The sequence below is a fragment of the Notechis scutatus genome, chromosome Z (genome assembly GCF_049901735.1).
Source record: "Notechis scutatus isolate UNSWTSFEM ecotype Mainland chromosome Z, rNotScu1.2, whole genome shotgun sequence".
In the NCBI taxonomy this organism is placed as follows: Eukaryota; Metazoa; Chordata; class Lepidosauria; order Squamata; family Elapidae; genus Notechis; species Notechis scutatus.
The window spans coordinates 91,827,185-91,844,726 of NC_142025.1; the positions used below are offsets into that span (position 1 = coordinate 91,827,185).

The following is a 17,542-nucleotide window of genomic DNA, read 5'->3' on the forward strand; positions in this document are numbered from 1 at the left end:
GTATAATGATAGTGATAAGGCCTAATTTGTTTTCATAATGTAAATGTACATTGCCTTGAACCTTTCTGTTCAAAGATTGGTCTGCCATTAAACTAAATTTTATCTTATTTTTTTCTGCTCTGTCAGTATATCTCCAACATTATTTATGCTTTTGGCTTTTCTCAGAGCAGAGAATGGCCCAGGAGGTTTTGTTGCCCTAAAATGTCCCACCAATCCAAATCTTTGTACCTTGTTCTGGATACTCAATACGGACCTTAAGGTAAAGCATATTTTATCTTTCTAGGTCTTGATTTAATGCAGGTTATAATTGTAAATTGGTCCATTGTGCTTTACTGTACTCTAATATTTTTCAACACAACTGGCTGACTACTATTGCATTGTCTTTGGCTCCTTGGTGTTTGTGGGATATACCGAACAGAATGTTACATGGATTGTATAACAACCAAATTCTCAAATTCCCAAATTCTTGTAATACATACTTTACTTCCTGCAGTTCCTAGGAGACTCAGTAATGTATAAATATCACAGAGTAATTCAATTCTCAGGTATTTTGCAAAATGATGTCCCACTGATATTTTCATTCTAATTGGTAATATGAGTCTAGGAGCCATGGTGGTGCAGTGGTTAGAATGCAGTATTGCAGGCTAATTCAGTTCACTGCCAAGAGTTTGATTCTCACCGGCTCAAGGTTGACTCAGCCTTCCATCCTTCCGAGGTGGGTAAAATGAGAACCCAGATTGTTGGGGGCAATAGGCTGACTCTGTAAAGAGCTTAGAGTGGGCTGTATAGCATTATGAAGCAATATATAAATCTAAGCGCTATTGCTAAGTGCTATTCTAATCTACAATGTAGATATTTTATGATATCCATAAAGTACTTTGATTACAAAGTCTATATAAAATATAAAGTTATCTATATGGCTTGGATTCAGTTTCCTGCAATGGAAGTTTTTAGTTCCCAGGTTAGTTTTGTTTAGTTCCAGTTACTGTTGCTGCAGTTTCCCTTTTAGAGAATCATGGGAGAAATTGGTGGTGTTAATCTATGGCCTCTCTAATAAACAAGCTATTATTTGTTTAAGTGAACCCAATAATAGCTCAATTCTGCAATCTCCCCATCACAGTGCTTACATTATTATAATCTTATGGTTAGAAATGGAACTATATTGTGATGGGAAACTATGCTTTGTATGCCAAATGTTGTAGATTTCATTTCTAAATATACTTGACAAAAAAAGTTGCCAGAAATATTGAAGTTCTGCTTGAAGTTAGTGTAGATGAAATTGAACTAGATAGACATAGTTGTACAAAGTAAGTTCCTGGATTCTTTGTTTTGTTCATTTTAAAAAGAGAGAATAACCATAGTTTGTGGTTAACCTCATTTACTCAGTAATGTCTCAGGTAAAACTGAAGATGGATGGCAGAACTGGGAAAGATCTTGCTCTATCTTAAGAGGCCAAATATTTATAATTATGTACCAAATATTTGATAATTTGACTAGATTAGACAAGACCAATAAGCATTAGAATATATAAACATTAAATTGATATGTTTTGATTTGCTTGTTTTGTCCTATAGGGTCGGCTTCCCCGATATCTAATTAACCAAAGCTTGAGTGCCACCATGACAGAATTTATGTTCCACCTGCGTAAAAGAATTATGGATATCACATCAAGATCTAATTCTTAAAACTTGGTTTAACATTGCCTTTTGAATGTTCTGTGAACCTATCAAGGCCCAAAGAAGTGGATACTTCTTCCTACTAGTTGAAAAAAAATATTTAGCTGTCATTCAGGATAAAAATGAAAAATGAGCCTGTGGCCAGTGATGTCAATGAATAGACTCAGGAAGAGGAGATAAGATGGTTGATGGTTCAAAACAGAACATATTGAAGAGAAAAATTAGGGCAAAATCTTTGAGATCTCTTGCCAATGATCAAAGTTAACATTGCAGTTGTTGTGCCAAATTAATTCATAAACGTAATCACAAAGTCCTGTGGCTTAATCCCTAATACTTCTATCTGTCCCTCTTTTCTCCCTTGACATGGTCATACTATTTCTGACTAATATAAACTCATAAACACATCCAAATGTGAAGAGTACCATCAGGTAATCCTGCATATGAAGTCATTGGAGTGCTGCAGAATAAGCCAGATAATTTTCTAATCACTGTTGTATTAATTCTGGACCCTCCATTTTCTTAAACAATGATGTATCCCTTCAAGTCAGAGGACTGAATTGCCCAAAAGTGTGACCATCATTTGACTATGTGTCCTTGAAGTGATGGTTTCAGGAAATGAAATTCCCACTATCTCCATTGAATACATGGATTAGAATTATGCTTCAAATTGGTCTTTCTGAGCTGCTGTTCTAGTTCTATCATGATATTTTTTTAATTTCTTCTTTCCGAGAATGTGAAGAAGGCCCCATCTCTGTCTGCAGAACTGAACCTTCTACAGTGGCTGACATTTCATAGTTTGATTATGATATTCCATCCTGTAATGAGTAGGCTGAAGGACTTACTAATTAAGGTATTATATTCAGCTTTGTTCGGCTGACAACATCATGAGGCATGTGCCGGATTTGCCATAATAATGAATGGACCTTCTTAAAGCAAAGACAAGAGTTATCACCAGACCATGAGGATTGTGCTTCCTTAAAGTGGATACTTGTGGTCCATCTTCTTATCCTAACATTTATTTTCAAGATGATTCCTTAATAAATTCAGGTCCTGAAAAGGCTTTAGGATATGAACCGGACTAACAGTTCCATCTGTCTTATATATATCTTGCCTATCACTATTGAAGTGAAATCTTACTGCCTACCATCTCTGGGAATAAGGAAAGTCATAAACAAGAAGCTGCTTCAAAATATTTTTCTTGATTTTTTTTTTAAATAACCTGCACCATCATGCAATATGTGAATATATTCTCATTTCAAAGGATTAGCAATCTTATTTAAATGCCTTCAGTTACTTTTACACATTCTGGATATCATTGGGAAGTGGCTTGTACTTCTTTGTTAACCTAACAGATTTCTTTGCCTTTACACCTCATTTAAAAAGCCACTTCAATTAAAAAACATGCCTTTGCTTCAAATATTTGAGAATTAATCAAATAAAGTAATAATAAAAACTTTACTGTCTCAATGTGTACTTCTTTAAGCCTGATGTATCTTTTTACGTTCAACTTTGCTAATCTAATCTAAATTAATCTTTGTTGTCATTGTTTTAAATATTTTTTTGTTTTTCTGTGTTATGCAATTAGTGGGGGGTTTTATATATATAAAACATGACCCAAAACCTGCTTTCTCATAAATACACACCTGTTCCGTTATAACTTATCCTGCATAAGCATATCTGAGATTTTCTTTATTTATTGCATTTAAATAATCTTATGAGAAAGAAACAACAAAGGCCCTTGTGGTACCTTGAAAAAAACACAAAATGATCTAATGTGTAAAATACAGGCCACAGAACTATGGTTTAATAAATTATTAGCCTTTTAGATGTAGATTAATGTGGTTATTAGCTCAATTAAGACCAGTTACATATTTTGATATCTCACTTTGTGGCTTATACATGAAAACTGTTTGCTAAACATAATAGAGCTTGCCAGCTACTTAACAATATGACGTCCAAATTCAGAATTTCCTTAGGAATGCAGTTTAAAGTTCTATGCTGCAAACAAGCCGCTTCTGTGAGCAAGAATTTTTGTTTAAGCTGGATGCTGGCTGGTTAAAAGACAGAATTGCCTGAGATTTTAGTATGAACCTACAGAAGTAGGAATTGAAATTAATTCAAAGAATGGAGAAAACCAATGGAGCTATCTATATAAGCTGATCTGGCTATCATGAAAGGGACAATGAGTAATTTTGTTGGCAATTGTCCAACAAATAGGAAGAAAAATGCATGTGAGGTTTTCTGCCTTAGTACTCAAAGTAACCATAGCTCTTGAAATGAGAAACATTTTAATATGTTGGGATTGTAACCTACAAGAACAGCTGCTTATTAAGAAATATCCTAGTAACATCTTAACAAGAATCCTATTAATAACATTCCAGTGAAGCCAGTGCTTTTCCATTTGGTGGCTAAACAGAAAAGAAGCTATGGAAGATTATTTCAATATATGATTACTGCAGCTAGATTATTATATGCACAGATAGAAAGATTCAACACCAACCACTATGAGCAATGGTTGTTGAAGCTGAATTTGCTACATTTTGCTGAAATGGATACATTGATTTATTCAATTAGAGAAAAAAACATCAAAATTTAATGGTGACTGGAAGCCTTTAATGAACTTTTTGCACATAAATGAACTTGCAATTTATGGGTTGATGATTCGACTGGATAGATTATAGAAAGAATAATAGTATGATGTAACTTTAACAATAGAGGTTAAAATATATTGGTACTTAAAACTATTGTGAAGACTATCAGAAGCCACTTACATCCTTTTTCTTTTTTTCCTTTTTTTATATTGTATTAGTCTCTGTTAGTTTTTATTTTCTTGTTTAAAAGTAATAAAATACAGATAATAAAACAATCCTAGGGCAAATAAGTGTTCTGACTCCCAAAGTAGTCTTATTAAATCAAAGTTTACAACTATTAAAATTACTCTGAAATATTGACTGCAATTAAAATTGAAATTAGAAGTTTCATTCATTCATTCCGACTCTTATAAATTCCTATTTTCTGAGCTATAGGAATGCAGCATTGTAACAATCCAATCATATGAAACTAAAATTCTAAAATCTAAAGTGTATTGCTGGTGCTTTGTATATAAACCATAAGCTATAGCCTAGAACAAAGAGAAAAATATCCCAAACCAATACAGGAATTTAACTGACATTTTGTCCTGTCAACCTGTATTTGTGGTGATATCACAAAGATATAATCAAAGATCGCTTGAAAAAAAGTGGTTTCTTGCGCTTCTGAGGATGTTAAATTTTAGCTGAAGGAATGTGATTCACCCTCATTTTGTTATTGAAGCTAGATAACTTTTATTGCAACCTGAGCTCCAGATGTCTTGGTGCCTGTAGGTCAATATGAAGTGGCCAGGACTGGAAGATCCCATCTGAAAGGAGCCAAACTGGGAAAAGCCATTTTTAAAAAACTTGAGACAAAGCTATCAAGGCAGAAAATTCTCTAGCTTAGGCATTCTTGCTTGGCACAAAACCCCCACTGAAACCAAGCATTGATACCAAACACAGTGTTTGATCTCAGAAATGATGTTCACTTTTGTTTTGGTAGGCCAGGATTACAGTCTCATACCAATCATATATCATGGTTGTGAAATGAGTCCCATCCATTAGTCAGTCGTCTTGGGTATACTGGGTATTTTGTCTTTAAAAAATTACAAGATATCTCACAACTAGGCTAATTCTTTGATCCAGAAGTCTTTGGGGACATCAGTAATTTTGAGTGTCAAGAACACTGTCAGAAACTGGCCACCAATTTGTGGAATGACGATTCATTTAAAAACCCATGTTCTAAAAGTCAAATTAATAAGGTAATTACTCACTGTTTACCATCCTAGTTTACCTTTTGTATGGTGAGGTACATTTCCTGACAAGCATGGATGTACAGCCTCCTTGTATTTTTATTTTCTAATTATATCCATGGAGTTTAAGTGAGGTTCGTGGCAACTCTTCCATTTTAAAAAAATTAAGGGAATCAAGTCAGGGGCTACAACCAGGTTAGATAAGTGACTTACTGTTTCCTAGAAGCACTTCATTATTTAATATGGCTTTAATAAGTCTTGAGGAAGATAATAAAAATGAACGTACTCTTCTTCCCATATAAATGCCAGATGCCAAGACCACAATATATTATGTTGAATTTTGCATGTTTTGTTCAAACGCCTTAAGCTATGGAAGATTGGAGGAAACATTTCACATGATCTCTGCTTATGACTGTCAGGCAGTATTTAAAAAGAAATATAAACTTCTTTGCCTTTTTTTTTTTTTTTTTTTGCAATTTCTGTTATCCCTATCATATACTCTGATATACTAGTTATAGGCATATTTTATAATCTGCAGCTTTTGCAAGTGACATGGATTTCTTGGGCCAAGTGTGTTGTTGCTGTTACCACAATGAAGATGAATTGGAGAAGAATTCGTTGATCACTGGGTATGTATTTTAGCATTTCACAATTATCTCAAGGTTCCATAAATATGATTGCAATAGTACAAATTTGCAAATCTTTTGCTTTGAAAGTAAATGCTGGAAAGTGGAATATTTAGATCCATCTCCAGTTTTCTAGCATTGTCCGTTCTGTTCCTTGTTCCCCTTGTTTTCTGTGTCTCATCTAATTCCAACCGAAGGACAACTTTTTGTATTCAACATGTTATTTTCTCATTAGGCTGATCCCATCCCTATATTTTTCTATGCTTTTAGCAAGGGACAAAAATGTCCTGTACTTGCATGGGGCCAGATTACTTGTGGGACTACCTCCTTCCAATGGTTTCTGCCTGTAAATTTGGCAGGGTTGGACATGCTCTGAGTACATTTATGAAGCAGTGTCACCTACTGATCCTCAGAAGCATGCTTTGTGTGTTATGGTGCCTACCTTATGGAATGGCCCCGACCCTTTTGGCCTTCAGGAAAATGATGAAGATCTGTTCTTTTCCTCCAGGCACTAAGGGCCAGGATTTGATAGGATTTGACCGCTGATGGATGATGGATGGATGGAAGTTTTTAACAGACCTCAGCACGGTTTATCGCATTGAATGATTTTTAATGTTATTATATTTTTATTTTGTTTGCTTCCCAGAGTTCCTTTGGGAGATGGGCTACTATATACGTTTGTTTAATAAATAAAAGCAATATTTCTGCAGCCTTGGGGATGTTTATTTATCTCTTCTGAAGCTATCTCTTTAGGTTTAAATGCTGCTGTTTGGGCTGCATAAAGTAATGGCTTGTTATTAGTATAAATAGGACAGCATCTGTGAGTGCTTTTACTTAGCTTCAAGGCAGTTTTCTCCTGTTCCTGTTTTCAACAGGATCTGATATCTTAATCTCTTGAAATTAATTTCATTATGGTGGCATGTCCAATGTCAAAATATTTTGCTTCATTCTGTATTTGCAAGTTGACTCTAAGTGTTCTCCTTTAATTGTAATCATAATTCCTTCTAGTTACCTCTAGTGTCTAACCTTCAAAGTCCTATTCAATCTTTATTTTTTTAAAGAATTCAAAACAAGATGTCACGCTTAGCCAAAGAACAATGTTACACAATCCAGCCAAATTTTTCTTTATTTGATTACATATTCAATCTTGACAGACTAATCTTATACTACCCTAACCTAATGGATGTATCCTGGAGATTTTAGGAAATGGTTATCCTAAATCTTATCCTCTTCCCATAACCCAGTTTTGGGCCATGTTTGCTCTTATCTCGCACCCCTCCTTGGAATGCGCTCCCTCCTTCCGGTTAGCCTACTGTGTTACCAAAACATTTTCCAATGGGAAGCATTCTGATGCAATAGTAAATTACTAATTCCAAAATTTTAAAGTTTGTTTGTAGCATTCCAAAATCTAAGTTCTAATTATCCTTTTGATGTTTATTCTGAAATAAAAAAATAAAAGTTGTATTTAAACTTCTTTCACTAACAATTAAAGGAAACTCATCCAATCTTTTCAGATTTGTTGATCCAAAGCTTCCTGATAGCTGAAAAATAGTTAACAAGCAATGTTAAAAAATTATTAGAAAAGGAAGTATATGAGCCCTGCATCCTTTTGAAGGTGCCAACCATTGTTTGAGCAAGCTTCTTCTTCCAGGGCTCTAAAACAAGTAGAGGCAGTTGTTTTGCGGTCTCCTTGTGAGGAGCAGCTATTTGGAGCACGTGTGGGCAATCTCAAGTTCTCTCCTTGTCTGTTTTCAAACGTGTTGCCTGGCTGAGGAATCCTGGGATTCCATAGTTGCCAAGGTGTAAAATACTGCTCCAGAGCAATGGTGATGGATCCACTAGAAAATGTGAAGCCACAGAGTTTATGAGTCCCAATTCAGCAGCCATGTCTGAGATCCAATTCCCAGACATAGCTTTGAATATATCTGAATATACAAAGCCCTCAGTCTCCTGAAAAAGTCTGTGCAAGGTCTATAGCCTTTAAATATTTTGGGTGAGATAAATGATACACCATGGAAAAGACTAGGCTAGGCTAGTTTCAATAACTCCATTACATGCTATGGATTCCCCTTACACTTCCCTCTAAAACAAAACCTTGAATCTTTTCCATTTTCTATTGCAGTGACACCTTTCAGTATTTCAATAAGTTACAGAAATGGCGGCAATCAGAGGCAGCTAACTTGTGGAATGAACCAGCAGACTCTGCTCATGTGGAGCGGGGGGATGATCATGAGCTTCACAAGCTTCTAGAGAAAAGATCAAAAATGTGTCGTGGGTCAGAGGTAAGTGGCCCACACAGTTGGAGCTCTTTCTTTCATATGGAGTTGAATTTAATGGTGTGGAATTCAACCACATGTAGCTTGATATATTGGCAGACATAGTGAATAGTTTCTCGTGTTGTGTTCTCTGTGTGAAAGTGGTGAAGTGTGTGTCAAGAATGCTCATAAACAAAAATGCTATTGCTGCCTTGAGCCAAGAAAAAAAAAGGTAAAAATAAAAGCATAAATTGGACTTTTTAAGATCATTCTGAAAATGCTTGTGGCTACATCTAGTTACGGCTGGGTTTGCTGTGTTATCATTCCATGAACTGTTTTGTCCATGACTTCTAGAGCTCATAAAAATTAGAAATGTGATTTTAATTACCGTACTCATCATCCTCAGAGCTCTGAAACTGTAGCTAAATAACACTATGCTGTACAATGCTACAAGGGAGAGTGGAAGTGGTGCTAATTTTTTTCTACCAAATTGGCCTTGATTTCACCTGAGAACTGTAACTTTACCTAAACAGACAAGTATTTTCTCCTAAAGTAGAATATAAAAATAATAAACTAAGCTCCAGATGCATTACATTCTAAAATGGTCCAGACAGATCTGGAGTATGGAAGTCTCATTGCAGAGGTGTCTGGCAGAAAGTGTGGGTGTGTGAAAGAAAGATGTTGACCCACAGACATGTAATCAAAGCCCACTTTACATGTTGTCATGCCCCTGTTGGAATCTGATTCCAAGGGAGAGGTCAAGCAGCTGACAGGGAGTGGGGTTGTGGCTCTGGTGGCTGTGGAAGAAACTGGGGAAGGACACAGTCTGGCTGGGCATTCAAAGGAAGACCCAGGGCCACCCCCTCTTCATCCTAGGGCACGCAGGGAGGAATGGAGAAGGGAGCAACACAAGTTACGTAGGTTATGGGGGAGGAAAGGGCCATGATTCCCTTCATTAGCTGCTGTTGGGAAAACAGGATTTTAAAAGGGTGTTTGCGCACAGTAACATGCTGGAAGCAAAGCATGAATTATTTTGGTTTGTCAAGTCTTATCTGGGTTCTGGCGTCCTCCCAATGGTGTGTGTTTATCTTTTGAAGTCTGCTATTCCTTATCCTGCCCTGTCTCGTTAATTGCTGCAGCGTGGTGTGTGTTGGTTTTTATTTATAATGTATATGTACTTCGGGTTCGGACTGAATTTCTTCCCTTTAAAAACTGTTCTTGGGAGAGTTTTTTCTCCAGCCAATGATAACTGGACATTGGGGACCAAGTTGGAGCTATTAAAGGGATTTTACCTACTTTTGTGACTTTGTTGCTTTTGTGCCACGCCCTGGGTCATCACACATGTGTTATGTGTTATATGGTTGTGGCTAACATCTTTATCTTTATGACTTTCCCGTGGACTTGGTACTTGATGACTTTCATTGCTACTAGCAATATCAGGTGGATGGAAGAAGGATGGAAAAATCTAATAATCAAAACATCATCAGAAAGGGATAATGATGTCTGGATTCATTGTTTAACTCCCATTCTCTTTCTGGGCCTCCTGGTTCAAGATTTCAGTATTGAAACCCTGCATAGATTAGGAGCAGAGTATCTCAAGAAATGCGCTATGTTTCAGTATGGTTGCTTTTGTCATCTTTGGAGGCACTTCTCCAGCAAGTGGAGGTCTCCAACAAGTGGAGCAAAGTGGGTAGCTACAGGGAACAGGTTCTTTGCATTATGTGGAAGGAAAGTAAAGAAAAGGATGATGGGCACCAAGGTGAATCGACTCAATAATAGTGGTGCTATTGGAAGACCTGAAAGACAAGGTGAGGGACAGATCATCATGGAGAAAATCTATGTAGTCACTAAGAATCAGCAATGAGTTGATGGCATATAATAATCATTTGATTGTATTTTGGTTACTCTTCTTTAAAGAGTAGGTCTAACAATTGTGGTTAATCCAGAAAATTTCAATTATTGGGTGGATTAGAAGTAAAAGTATTATTACTTTTCATATCAATCATTTGCTCTTTTTTCCTATACAAATAAGTATAAGGGTTAATTGAAGTCACAGCCCTTAAATATGCCCCCTATAAGAGCTTGTATTTTACTGGTCTGTATAGTTTAGGAATTCTTTTTTCTTTTCTGTTCTCCTTATTCTGATAAAGGGTTACCGACGTTTGAGCTTTGACATCATTGCCCACCGACAGATCCGTCAAAAGGTAAAGGATCGGTGGAAGCATATCTTGGAAGTCTTAGGTAAGTGTCCTGATAGTGAACATTTTTTCTGGTTAGAGCTATGTCTCAAGTTAATTTATTTAACTATTGTATACTTTTTTATTCTAAAGGAAAATTTAAAAATTATAGGCAGGACCTCAGATACTGTTTCTGTTGTTTCAGATTGTTGTTTCAGATTTAAATATAAAATACCCAGTAAGAATAAGATAAAGGTTGATTTTTCTGACAAATAAAAAAAAAAATCTATGGAAAGAAGGCTTCTATGTATTTTGGCTATTTGAAGGGCTTTCATCCCACAAAAGTTGTTATTAAAAAAAATAGAGAATTAAATAGACTATATGGAATTTTTCCTTATTATACAGTATTGCAAGGTTTAGTAGGCTTTGATAATTGAAACAGGAAATTTCAAATTATTCCAGACCACAAAATCTGTTAGTTAAAAAAAATCTTGGAATCCCTGATCAAGAGACAGAAATGTAAGTGATATAAAAGTGGCAATCTTTAAGTAAACTTTATCTGTCTATCTTTCTGCCTATCTCGTTCTCTTTGTCTCTGTGTGTGTTTAAATTGATCTAAAGAACAATGATTAAGCTAGTAGTTAAGCCTGGGGGGGGAGGGAATTCCCCTGCCTCTCAAGGTTTAAGCTTATGCTAAATTTGGGCTGCCTGACCAGAAATTACTGTAGAATTTCCCTCCATTGGCTTGTATCTGTGTCTATCTTGAAATCAGGCTTGGCTCCTAGCAACTGCCTGAACTAGTCTCTTCAGTCTTCTTAGCAATGTCTTTCGTAAATGGTTTGCCATTGTCTTCTTCCTATGGCTGAAAGAAGTGACTGGCCCAAAGTCAACCAGCTGGTTTCAGGCTTAAGACTGGACTAGAACTCATAGTTTCCTGATGCTTTTGTTTCCTGATACCGCTACATAAAATTGGCTCTCCCATTGAATTTAGGGGGATCCATGCTTCAGTAGCTTCATTCTTGGGTTCTGTAAGACTTGGGTACAAGTGGAAGATGGAATTGTAAAAATTTCAGCTACACAGGACTATCCTAGTCTAAACACTTTCTATTAGTGCTTTTTGCTTATACTTTCCCTGAGCAACGTGGCACTGAAAATTTAAGGTAGAGATTTTTTGGACCTTTTCAACCACAAATGTCATTCCCCTTCTTCCATGTCCCTGGATTCAGGAAAGGCACTGAAAACTGTTTTTGATCTTAATACAAATGGAGGATGGCAGACATCATTTTTTGTGTGTAATTGATGCTCTGATTGGTGCCCCTTTACTGTTTTATAGTAGTAAAGTTAGATGATGATTACGTTGTACAAAGCCTTTTCTTTTGTAGCATATTGATTATAGAGGATCCCTTGGTGTCAAATAAAAGCTTTTTATATGTTCAAGAATGACTAAATTGCAATCTGAAATTTAGTGAAATAACTTTGTATACTTGTTTGAAGGTGCATTTTCATGTTGAATTCTCTGGCAGTGCATATAAATACAATAGAAGATCATTTACTGAATAGCTGTGAATGAAATATGAGGGTTAATGATATTTTCTCAATACAGGATTCAAAGCTGAAGCAGATGGCCTACTCACTGTAACTTCCTGTACTCCTTATGAATCTCTCCACAATCCTCAAGAGGCCCGCAGACTCCACACTACCCTGGCTGAACAGACATCAATTTTTGGTCATCACCATGGTGGTCCACCAGAGAGATATCTCTTTGTCCTGGTGAGTAGGGGTGAAATTGTAGAGAATACACTGTCTAGACAGTGCCATGTCAGAAGCAGCCCTGGATATTACTCACAGCATCACAGAAACTATTTTGGAGGGTGAGAACAGCAGCTGCATCTCTCCTAATTAATTGGAACTTGATATAGGTCTTCCCACAATGGTTAACCTAATGTAGAGCCAATGTAAATTGATTCCTTCTAATGTACTTTGTGGTTCATGGCCTGGAAAAAAATATTTTGAAAGGCGGGCTGAGGCAAAAGCAATCCATTTTAAAGTGAATAAATTTAGAAGACATTGGGGCAACTTTAACAAGAGTTGTTACTGCAGTATTCTCTCATCCCCAAGAAGGTCATATGAATAGCAGTAAGATTTAATCCTTAAGCTATCAGAAACCTAACTGAAATCATTATTTGTGGAACACAAATATATGTTATGTATATTATGTTTTATGCTGTTATGTTACATTATGTTACATTATGTATTTATAAAAGATTATTGCAAAATATAACAAGAGAAATCTCAAGGTCCAAGTTTAGGTACCCTTTTTGATAGAAAAAGAAAGCAATGAGGATATTAAAAGGAAGAAAGAGACAAACATCGGGTGGCGGGATTGAGAGGAATTCTACTTGCAGCTGCCATTGTCCTGCTCTTGGGAGGCTGGGATAAGCAGTGATGTTTCTGCAAAAGTCAAAGAAAGCAAAATGGTGGCCGGGACTTATAACTGAAGCCCTGTGCCTTTTTCTTTTTTTAATATACATTGCCTGTGCAACTGTTAGCCTGCAAGGCCATTCTGACAGGAAGCCCAAGGGGTACTAACTCTGTCGTTATTTTATTTTATTTTATTTTATTGTTTTGTTTTGTTTTATTATTTGTCAAGCAAGTATTAAATAACAGGTATAAGTATAAATATGGTTATGAATACATGAAATGGATACAAATAAAAAAAGAAACAATAGGACAGCGACAGTAGGCACGTTGGTGCGCTTATGCACGCCCCCTACAGACCTCTTAGGAAAGGGGTGAGGTCAATAGTAGACAGTCTAAAGTTAAAGTTTTTGGGGTTTGGTGAAGAAACCACAGAGTCAGGTAGAGTATTCCAGACTTTGACCACTCTGTTGCTGAAGTCATATTTCCTGCAATCAAGTTTGGTGCAGTTTACCTTTCATTTGTATCTATTGTGTGCTCTTGTATTGTTGTGGTTGAAGCTGAAGTATTCATTGACAGGTAGGACATTGCAGTAGATAATTTTATGTACTATACTTAGATCAGACCGATTGTAAGGTTACGTTAACAGAATCAGGCAAGTCTGAAAGTCCTTTTCTCTCCTTTCCTTTTACTTTCCAGAAAACTAGGAATGGTTCCTTCTGAAACATTTCCACACCCTCTCACCTTCTATGGGGTTGATACAGCTTTTACATCCACCAGTTGTGCAATCTATAGCTCTCCTTTCTGTATCTCAGGATTGTTTCCATATATCCTTACAGCAACTGACATAAAAAGGGCAGGCGTTTGACAATAAGGCCTTCCATCTTGACCTTTTTGATGCAGCCTTTCCATAGGCATCCCTGGGCTTAGGCCACCAAACCCATGCTTCAAAACTATGGATGACAGAGTTTGGATTTTTCTAGATCTCTTTGTTGCCATCTAGCAGCAGGAAGTGAGCATTATTTGGTAACTAGGATAAATCCTTCCTTTTCCAACAATGCTAATGGAATACTTGTCATGGTTCCTAACAAGCCATATAGGGAGGGAATTGGAAGTTGCTAGAAATAGGATTGTGGCTGATTAAAGTAAAAGCCCAGAGAATTTTCTTAAAAACTCTCCAAAGCCTCTTTGGCTTCCATACGTTTCTGGTTTTCCCTAGACAATTCATTGAGAAGGTATCTGCCATGTGAGGCCTGAATGTGGGCCTCCAGAAAGGGAGGAAAATAACCTTTTCTGCTCCATTTCATTACAGTAGCCTCTCTTTTCTAAAAAAATGTGGATATGTCATTACAGTCTTTGCAAATAATGTAATAGTACATTTTTATGTCAGTGAAAAATCACCTTAATTAAACTAATTTTATTATTGTTTGTTTGTCATTGTGTTTTTATTGTATTAAGTGATAATACGATCACTCCAATCCTTCGCTCAACTTCTGCTGATAACTAGACCACATGTTAAAAATCAAAAGTTATTACCTTCTGTTTATGACCAAATAAAATTTGCTTATGCTCTTCCTTTAGGAGATATTTAAGTGGAATTCTTCAATCCCTCTGAAATGTTAATTTTCCTAGACTTGCACCAAGAAGGATTTTGAATGTTCTAGATTCCTTTAACGAATTCCTTTAAGCATTTTTCCCCATTTGCACCAAAAATGTGGAGGAATCACCATGAACAGTATTTAAAGAAGTCAAATTTTAAAAAGTTTAATGAAACTTATCCAAACTAATACTATGTTTAACGAAACTTTTGGGAGACCTGCCACCCCAGAACTACTTCAAAATCTTTACCTCCTCATATTTACTATGCCACACAGTTTTATAAGATGGAAATGTGATGGAATCTATGATTTGCTGCTAATTGGGATTTTGTGTAATTTCTTATCATATTTTTGATGTATTTTTTTCACCTTCACTGTGCTTCCATTTTTTTATATCCGAATTTCAGGACCGGCTTATTCTTCTTGATGTGGGAGATGATTTTCTGTCAGCCGCGCGACACTTTTATCCTGCAGAGGAAGAAGAAGACAACATGTCTTGGAATAATGGAGGACCACCTACTCCTAGTCTCATCTTAGTACAATTAAATAATGAAACTCAAAAAGAAGCTGAAGTAGAAAAGGGGGAGGAATTAAATGAGGACTATGCACATTTTGGAGAGGCAAAAGGAGGAAATTGAAGAATCTGAGGAAAGTACCATGAAGAGAAGCCAACTCAAATAATTTAGTATGGATCCATAAAGGATTAGAGCAGGGATTCTCAACCTTCATTTCTTAAATCCCACCAGTTATCATAAGAATTAGAATCCACATAGTACAAAATAAAACTCCCCATTCACTGACAATGAGAGCTGTACAAATAATCCATTACTAAATTTATCATGTACAGTAACTTTTAAAGACTTGAAATTTCACTTTGGTTATTCTGTGTCCCAGCTAGAGTGCTTCTTAGTCTCGTTGATGCCATTATTCAATCTGGGTAACTTATATGGACTTTTTGGAATGTAATATAACTAACATTATGGACCTTTTAAAAAGTTATTTTTCATAGAATAAAATTACCTTTCTTTATTTCCCATGTCTCATTTTCTTTTTGTTATTACAGCACAATCTAAAATAATCTTTGAAATTTATGCTATAAGTAAGTCACTGTCCCTTCTAAATGATAAAAGTGGGAAGTAGCAAACATTTGGGGGTAAATAATAAAGCAGAACTTTCTTTTCTCTATAATTTAATGTCTCTACACTGCCTTTTGCTATTGTTATCTGATATCTTATTTTACATTGTGCTCTACAACAGGGGTCCCCAACCACCGGGCATGGACCGGCACCGGGCCGTGGAGCACTCTCTACCGGGCCGCAAAGAATTTTTTTAAAAAAATGGCGGCTTTCTTCTCCTTCGGTGAATGCTGCTGGGATCAGGGATCAAGGACACAAATGAAAGAAGGGGAGGGAGGAAGCAACCAAGCCTGTCCTTCTCTCTGGGTCAGCTCTCTCAGTCTCTCTCGCTCCTCCACCAGCACAGGAAGAAACTGCTTCAAAGAAGCGGGGCTTTTCCTGTCGCCGAGCGCCCGTTCTCCCCACCCCGTCCGCCCGCCCGCCCGCTCGCCCGCCCGCGCGCTGCTGGATTCAACCCAGTGCTCCGTTCTGCCTGCCTGCCTGCCTTCGTTAATGGTTGAATCGGAACAGCTTCGGCTGAGTAAAAGAGCGAATAGTTATTATTCTCAGCGGCTGCTCCCAAACAACCAGAAACTAAGGCAGGCAGGCAGGCAGGCAGAACGGGACACTGTGGATTGAAGCGGGCGGGCGGGGTGGGGGTGGGGGTGAAACGGGCTTTCGGAATAGCTGCGGCGACAGGAAAAGCCCCCCTCCTTCTCTCCCCCGGTCCTTGCAAAAATTTTCTGCTTGAAACCGGTCCCTGGTACAAAAAGGTTGGGGACCACTGCTCTACAAGACTCAGAGTCATTTTATGTCAGGTGCAAGAAATGGTACAAGGAGCTGATCAGAGTGGTATGTTTATTACAGCTTGTCTATGAAAAGAAATCTAGCCAGACTAAAGCGCTCACCACACAACCACAGATAAACACTGTGAAGATTTAGGGAGGATCTTCTTTCAGCTGCTTCCTTCCCATCAACTCAGCTCTAAATTCCACCACAGTTTACATTTCATTTGTGCTTATTTCTTACACATGATAGAGGTTGAGAATGAGAAATGTAAAACTCTCCAAATATAACGCTCACGTCACCCACCCTTCTTACCCAACACAACAAGCCCACCTTAGATTTTCTTGTATAACACAACAATATTTCATCTGCATGCAAGAATGGCTTCAGATACCATGCTAAGCCATTATTTAATTTACTATGGTTTGTTGAACAAGTCAGAATCCACTAGCTCAGCATTCTAATTGACTTGACTTTTCCTCTCACTGTATGAGTGGACATACAGTGCACTCTTAAGAGGCTATCTCCTAAAAATCCAAAAACTTTCCTGGAAAGTGTTGCCCAACCTAGTTTAGCATAGATGTAAGCCTGGACAAATGTGCTTTGTTAAACAAACCATCACAGAGGAAACCAACCACTGACTTTAGTGGCAGCTTACAGTTTTCATTCTGTGCATCTTCATATCATGGCACTTCCTCAGCCAGAGGGATCTGACTTTATAGTTCTATCACCAACTTTAAAAATGACTACTGTGTTTTCAAAATTAGTCATGAAACAAAAGCTAAGGCTAGAAGTACTGTACAGCCTCATGGGAACAGCCTTATGTGATTTAGCCTTTATTATTTGTTCACATATGCTAAAATTCAAAGATTAACAGAGTTGGAAGGGACATTGTAGGTTATCTAAGTCCAACCTCCCTACCCAAACAGGAGACCCTACATCATTTCTGACAGATAGCAGTCCAGTCTCTTCTTGAAAGCTTCCAGTGATGAAGCTCCCACAACTTCTGAATGCAAGCTGTTCCATTGGTTGATTGTTCTCCTTATTTCCAGGTTAAATCTCTCCTCG

The 17,542-nt window shown here is 37.1% G+C and overlaps 2 protein-coding genes and 1 long non-coding RNA gene across 11 annotated transcripts in view; 2 read left to right on the forward strand and 1 right to left on the reverse strand.

Moving 5' to 3' along the window:
• Window positions 1-3,132, forward strand: part of STARD3 (StAR related lipid transfer domain containing 3) — a 43,202-nt gene extending 40,070 nt beyond the window's left edge. For all 8 annotated transcript variants that reach the window (XM_087945739.1, XM_087945734.1, XM_026679714.2 and 5 more), the window contains 2 exons: window positions 166-259; window positions 1,575-3,132. In XM_087945739.1, the coding sequence (XP_087801865.1) occupies window positions 166-259; window positions 1,575-1,685 (205 nt within the window). In that variant the 3' untranslated portion in view covers window positions 1,686-3,132. The remainder of the gene's footprint in view (window positions 1-165; window positions 260-1,574) is intronic.
• MREG (melanoregulin) lies at window positions 166-15,602 on the forward strand. Of its 2 annotated transcripts, none has more exons than XM_087945747.1 (6): window positions 166-259; window positions 6,038-6,128; window positions 8,248-8,407; window positions 10,531-10,621; window positions 12,161-12,327; window positions 14,981-15,602. In XM_087945747.1, exons 2-6 carry the CDS (start codon window positions 6,052-6,054, stop codon window positions 15,209-15,211), a joined length of 726 nt encoding a protein of 241 aa, XP_087801873.1. In that variant the 5' UTR covers window positions 166-259; window positions 6,038-6,051; the 3' UTR covers window positions 15,212-15,602. The 2 variants fall into 2 exon arrangements, with proteins under 2 accessions (XP_087801873.1, XP_026535512.1); XM_026679727.2 differs by lacking the exon at window positions 166-259 and adding an exon at window positions 2,552-2,656.
• Window positions 14,866-17,515, reverse strand: LOC148128993 (uncharacterized). Its single transcript, XR_015745685.1, has 2 exons — window positions 17,396-17,515; window positions 14,866-15,041 (listed from the first exon to the last, which is right to left on the reverse strand). It is a non-coding gene; the product is annotated as an uncharacterized LOC148128993 (long non-coding RNA).
• Between the last annotated feature and the right edge of the window lie 27 nt (window positions 17,516-17,542).